The sequence below is a fragment of the Condylura cristata genome, unplaced genomic scaffold (assembly GCF_000260355.1).
Source record: "Condylura cristata isolate star-nosed mole 26May11 unplaced genomic scaffold, ConCri1.0 scaffold00002, whole genome shotgun sequence".
Lineage (NCBI taxonomy): Eukaryota > Metazoa > Chordata > Mammalia > Eulipotyphla > Talpidae > Condylura > Condylura cristata.
Window position 1 is genome coordinate 28433571 of NW_004567103.1, and position 7030 is coordinate 28440600.

The window sequence follows — 7030 nt, forward strand, 5'->3', positions numbered from 1 at the left end:
ATCAGTGAGATCACCATCATCTATTACCATCACCTCATCCATATCATGTAATCACCACCACCATCATCTCACTCTCCTGTTTCTCCTTTTCTGATCAGCTCCCTTTGCTCTTCTAAACCCTAAAAACTGGGTTCCCAAGAAGGGATTCGTCCCTTCTCTCATTCCATTCTCCTGGGCAGTCTCACCCACAGTGGGTGCTTCAGGGCTGTTGACTACCAGATACATCACTTCAGCCCATGGCTCCCTTTATATCCATCTTTTCACTAGACATCTCCCCACCAAATTCTGGTAACACTTCGAACCAAAGCTCAGTATTTCTTTCTCTCCTCCAGCCCTCTTTTTTATTTAAAGACAGTACACTCTTTTTTATAATGGGATGAAGAGTGTACTGTCTTTAAATAATGCAATGATTGTATATTAAGGATGGAGAAAAGATAGTAAAATCAAGGGTGACACAAAATGATGTAAAAGTAAACTATTATATTATTTAAAAAAAAAAAACCTTTGGCTGTAATCAGTGAGATCACCATCATCTATTACCATCACCTCATCCATATCATGTAATCACCACCACCATCATCTCACTCTCCTGTTTCTCCTTTTCTGATCAGCTCCCTTTGCTCTTCTAAACCCTAAAAACTGGGTTCCCAAGAAGGGATTCATCCCTTCTCTCATTCCATTCTCCTGGGCAGTCTCACCCACAGTGGGTGCTTCAGGGCTGTTGACTACCAGATACATCACTTCAGCCCATGGCTCCCTTTATATCCATCTTTTACTATCTTTTCTCCATCCTTAATATCCAATCATTGCATTGTTTTCACTACATCTTCTAGACTCTATGTTTCATGTAGGTATGGACCATATTGAAAGTGAAATTTCAGTGTGCAATGCTCAATAAATTAATGAATTAAGGGAGTGAATGAACTCTTGAATATAACCATTTCCTTTTATTTTCATTGTCTCTTCTGTAGTTGAGGCCTCTGCCAGTTCTCACCAACTTAGTGAATGATAATTTAGATATTCCACAGGGAATTATATTAACTACTAGGTTTGTGGTCCCATTAGCAGGCCCACTAGAGTTATTTTCCATACTGCAGCCAGAGCAATTTTTATTACACTCAAGAATTGATCACTATCATGCCTCTTTCCTGCTTATGGCCCTTCAATGACTCAGAATGCTTATTCTAATTTGATGTCCTGGTTTACCACTGTTGTCCCAACATAGTTTTCATCCTTAAAAATATCCTGATTGGGGGCCCTCCCTGTTGGCACAGCGGGTTAAAGCATAGCAGTAAGAAGGTAAAGCCACTTCAGCATGAGTTCGATCCTTGCCCCAGAGGTGACCCACATGGTGCAGCAGACCTCTCCTGACCCACCTGCTGCTCCCCTCAACAGTGTACTTCTTTGATCTGCTTGTTCTGCTCCTTACTGTCTCTGGTGAATCCTCTCACCACTCCTGCACCTCTGGCATGTACCCCAGTTCTGTATGCATAATTAAATAAATCTTTTAAAAATTTAAAAAAGAATTCGGATTGGTTAACAATGCCGTGATCACCCTACCCCTAATTTCTCTCCTCTTTCCATTCCTCCCCTCGTATTATTTATTCCTTCCTCATCCTTATATGCTAATCTAGCCTTAATGAACTTAAAGATTTTCCAATTTTTTGTATTCGCTGTTCTCACATGCTCTTGCTCTGCCTGAAAATTCCCTATTCTCTTTTCCTGGCTGACCCCTACAGACTAGATTTTAGGCTAACCCCTTTTTTAGAGAGCTGTCTTCTCTTCCCCCCAAAGTTTCATGTCAGGTTCTTCTTCATGTTCCTGTAGCATCTTGCACTTCTCCATCCTAGTTCTTACCTCACTACAGAGCCCCTATCAGCCTCTCAGCTCTTTCAAATCAGTGACTGCATTTGCTCCTTGCACCCTTGAATCCGAGTGCCTAAATGAGGGTCATACACAGAGATGAATTCAGTACATGTTTGGTGAATGCTTGAAGTAAAACATTACATACTATTTAAATGATCAAAGGTGTGGAAAATTTTTATTCCTTAATAAATGTGGTAACATACCTAGTTTGTGGCTATGAAGAACATATTGTCTTCTTGCCTGTGTCATTGTGTTTGTGATAATGGTGGAAATGATTCTGTGTTCTTTTAATTAAAAGTTTATTCTAGGACAGGATTTGGAGTTGGTACACACTGTCAATTCCAGGAAGTCTTGCAGGTGATAATGTTGCAAAACAAAGCAAAGACCAGCTGTTTTCTAGCTATTTCAAACAGATATGGCTACTTTTATTTTAATAATGTAAGGGAGATTGAGCTTAAAGTATTTGCTTTGAAGCTAAAATGAAATTTACTCTCATTATTTTAACATATTCTAGATTGTCATGTCCTAAATTTTATTTTCACAATAATGAAAAACACAAGCTATCATATACTTCCAATATAATTATTTGTTTTGTATTATGTGGAAACTTGAAATTATGTGCCTTTCAAGGTAAATTTTATACTGTTATTTGATCTGTGTAGGAATCTTAACACTATTGTGTTTCGTTCTACTTGTATTAACTAGAAAGGATTTCTGGATTTAACTGCAGATGTCTGTGAACATCTTTCTGTTAAGTGAGAAGGAAAGTTAATCATTGTTCCAAATGGAAATAGGTTTTGTGTTTGCCTTTTTTTAAAAAAAAAAATACATATTCACTGCAAAAAAAATCAGTAAAGGTAAGGAAGAAAATAAAAACATCTATAATCCCACTTTCAGATTTCTTTGTTAAACATTTTTTTCTATATATGTAGTCATGTAAATACAGGTTTTTTAAAATAAAAAATGGTATCATCCCACGTGAATGACTTTAAAATGTGTTTTTCCCTTAACAAATCTAGGACCTTCAGAAAGATGAATGGGCAAAATGGTTTTTTGGAAGTTTTGTTTTCTCATGTATTCAGTGGTATAATTTCTCCTTTGTCACACCCATTAAGAGGCTTCTATAATAATTTGTATTACTCCTTGAATCAATCAGAGTTGATTTGAAGACAACAGAAACAATGCTAGCTTTTTACAGAAAAAGATTTGATTTTTAAATACAGGTGTCGATAAGATTGGGGTGGGGTTGGTTCTCAAGAAGAGGGCGCTCGGGGCGGGTCCTCCAGTCATGATTCTGAATTAATAAACTGCACAGCTGCTCTCTCTCTCTGATCAGAAAGAAAGGGAATAGAAACAGCCACAGAACAGCTACTCTACCGGCACTTAGCCCTCTGGAACACATAGGGACGACTTGGCCTGCAGCATCTGCTTGCTGCACGCGGCCAAGAAATGAGTGTATTCCTAGTCCTGGATTCCTGTCTTGCTGTTCTACCCTCACTATGTTAGAGGCCTAGCCACTGGAAATTAAATGCAAACAAAAATCTCCACAGCTGTACTCACTGTCAGAAATCATATATGTCCAGCTGCTTTATTTCTGTCTCTAAAATTTCAGATTTAGTGCATTTAATTGGCAAAATCTAAATTATATCTGCAATCCTAGCCCAAGCAAGTTGAGGAAACGTAGTTTTTAGCGCTCCAATCTTTGCAGGACAGGGCATCCTGTGCCCACAGTCTAGAGGCTAGAGTAGCAGTATTCACCATACAAGGTTCTGGCTGTTAGATTTTCATTCCTTTTGGATACATCATTGTGCAAAGAATGTGACAGCAACACAAAGATAATTTATCTAAAGGGATGATATAGACCATTATATTTAACCCATCCATATATTGCTAGCTTTTTACATTTCACCATATATATATATATATATATATATATATATAGTGTTTAGGTAAATGCTCTTACCAGAATCACAAAGAGCCTCCATGTTGTTAACCCAGTGGTCAAACCTCACTTACTCAACCTCTCTGGAGGTTTGACATGGTTATGCAATCTCTTCCTTGAAACTTCTTCACTTAGTTTTCAGGTCTTTGTGCTTTTTGGTGCTTTTTCTAGCTTTCCTGTTCAGTCTAAACCTTCTCTATTCACTACCTTTTTCATCTCATCTAATCTAAGACTTTAAATACCCTCAGCTCCAAATTCTGTGTCCACCACTCTAGTTAACACATACCCTGGGATGTTTGAAAAGATAACTCACACTTAGTATTTGTAAACTCAGCTACTCTTTTCCACTATGTCTGTACCACTGACCGTCTTCTCCATGTCAGTTCAGGGACCACCCATCCTTCCTTCTGCTCAGGATAAAAACGTGGGAGTCATCCTTGACTGTTCTGCTTCTCTCATGTTCACATTTAATCCATTCACAAATCCTTTGATTCTACCTCCAGAAATAATCAAATGCAACTGCTCTCCCTCCCCACTGCTCCCTGCTGGTCTACGCCACTATAATTCTCTCTGTTTTCCCATATCTTCAGTGGTTGCTGCGTCCACTCCAGCCCTCCCAGAGTCTGAAAGTTAGAACATATCAGCCCTCTTCTCAAAAAAAACTCTCCAGTGAATTTGCATTTCACTCAGAGAAAAATCAGAATCCTTACAACCACCCAGAGGCCTTTTGGAATCACCACCCTCTCTGCTACCATCTTTCCGATTTCCTTTCCTGTCATTCTTTCCTTGTTCGTCTTGCCCATGTCTCCTTGATAATTGTAAGCAAACCTGTCCCTAAGGGACTTGGACTGCCTGTCTGCTTGGAATGTTCTCCCCATAGATATTCACAGGTTTTCTTCTTTTTTTTTTTAACATTTAAAAAAATGTATTTATGTATCTATTGACATTATTGTTCATTTTCAACCAATGTTTACTTCCCCTTCCTCCTCATCACCCACCCATCATCACCATATTCCCCCACATTCCTCCCTCCTTCAGATCCCTCCCTGTCCTCTTCCCTATAGGCTTTCATATTGTCCTCCAGACTTTGCTTGACCATCACCTGCTCATCCCACTTAAAGTTGCAAACTGACCTCCCTGGCAGCCTTCCAGAGCCTCTTTCTCTGTTTTATTTTTCTCCATAGCACCTAGCACTTTCTAATTAACTGCATAACCTCTTTTATTGTCTTCTCACCACCATCAGAAGATGGGTTTTTAATGTCTTGCTTATTATTGTGTCCTCAGTGCATGAAACAGTGAGCACCTGAGTTCTCATTCATCAGCTGTTTGTTGAATGGATAAATTTGTTTATATGTACACCACTGTGTACTTGCCTATTCATTGGGATTTAGTTCCTAAGGTCAGAGATATTGCCAAAATGTTTGTTCTCCATCAAAAGTCTCCATTAGAATATCTTTTTCTTAGAACTCTTCCAATCACATGCTCTGGTGACAGTGTTCCTTCTGCTTCTCGAACTCATCATATTCCTTTCCACTTGATGCATTTGTCCTATTCCCTCTTTTCTGTGCATTCTCCTGTACATAGTTACCTGACTTAAGTCTTGTTGTTTAGATCTTGCTTTAAATCTCACCTCCTTGGAAAGGCCTTCCCTGACCATCAGGAGTAAGGTGACTTCCCACTCACTCTGTGTTACCTTATTTTCTTTTCATCATAGTTTCTTTACCAGATAGTTTCTTTGTGTGTGTGTGTGTGTGTGTGTGTGTTTACTTGTCTGTGCTTTCCCTCTCTAGAATATAAGCTCCATGGTAATGGAAGCTTCTTATGTCTTTGCTACACTAGCTCCAGTAAATACATGTTTCATAATGGAATAAATACTGAGTATTGCCATTTTTTTCATTATTACTATCTAATGGGTGAAAAGTGGATTTAACATTTTTTTCTGAAGCTAAGCACCTTTTCAAGTTCAAAGTATTTTATGAATAGCAACTGCTGAGCTGATTTAGAAGCTGAAATATAGTTAGTAGTATTTCTTTTTTATATACCCTATCAAATTTCTTACATTGCTGATAAGTTACATAATTCCTTAAAAATTTGAAGCCTCCTTTCTTATTTATGTCAATATCATTATCCATCAAGTAGGATTCCTTTTGAAAATTGCACTTACATACTGTTTTCTTTTTGTCTCCAGCTTTTGGAAAGAACCAGCAGTGGTTTTGAAGATTCAGATTCCGGTGCTACCAAGAGTCCCCTCCACTTAGCTGTAAGTGAGATGCTGTGAGCAACTTCACCTGTTACAAAATGAAACCATAGTCACACAGTAATGACTAAAAATGAAAGAGCGCAGGGCTACAGGCTACCAGAGACCGCTTGTTTGCAAACCCAGCAACACCCACTGGTGACCACAGACATGTTAATGAGAGTGTCTGAGCCTTAGTTTACCCCTCTGTAACCAATCGGGCAAAGGAAAAAACACAGTGGACATAAAGCCCTAACCACAGTGTATAATGTGTGATTATAGCAATAAATGATTGCTATACATTTTTACAATCTTAAAATTATTATTACCTAGTGGTTAAACTTACATATCGAGGAAATTGAAGAACATTTTGGTTTTAGAGATTTGATTGTAGACAACAGCCTACAAGTATTCAACCTACAGATAATTAGCAACTATGTGACCAAAAGCTTGTGAGATATTTAAGCACAATACATGCTTCACTGCAACTCTGCTCTTTCTGTCTGGACTTGAACTCAGGGAGTCTGGGGAGATCTTTGACTCTTGTACTAGGTGAGATCTGGGAAGGAAAGGAAGAAAACTGAAATGCTGCCATTAGTAAAACTTCCTACCCGCATCCCAGTTATTGAGGAGAAATGAAATATCTCAGTGGGGTGATCTCCAGATTCTCCATAGGGCTAACAGCAGGGAATGCACCAACCACTCTACCTTAGATACCTTAGCTGGTCCCTGCCCCAGCCAGCAGTCAGCAGCTGGTTCCTGCCATCATTTGAGATTTGCAGCCACACCCCCAACAGCCAGCTCAGTGGCTCAGGGTGCTGCTGAAATGTGTGAGTCCTCGGCCTATGGCCACACAAGGTGGTTTCAGATGTAGGAACAGAGTGGATCTCTGTGATGAAAACCATGCATACACAAACTTCTTCAGTGTCCTCCTGATGAAAAATTGAAATGACGGTTTTGGAGAATAGAAACCTTTTTTTTTTTTT

The 7030-nt window shown here is 39.0% G+C and overlaps 1 protein-coding gene across 2 annotated transcripts in view; it reads left to right on the plus strand.

Annotated features, from left to right (window-relative positions):
* The window catches only part of ANKRD44 (ankyrin repeat domain 44), a 172608-nt gene that overhangs the window by 130174 nt on the left and 35404 nt on the right, over positions 1–7030 (plus strand). For both annotated transcript variants that reach the window (XM_012728683.1, XM_012728685.1), the window contains exon 16: positions 5997–6068. In XM_012728683.1, the coding sequence (XP_012584137.1) occupies positions 5997–6068 (72 nt within the window). The remainder of the gene's footprint in view (positions 1–5996; positions 6069–7030) is intronic.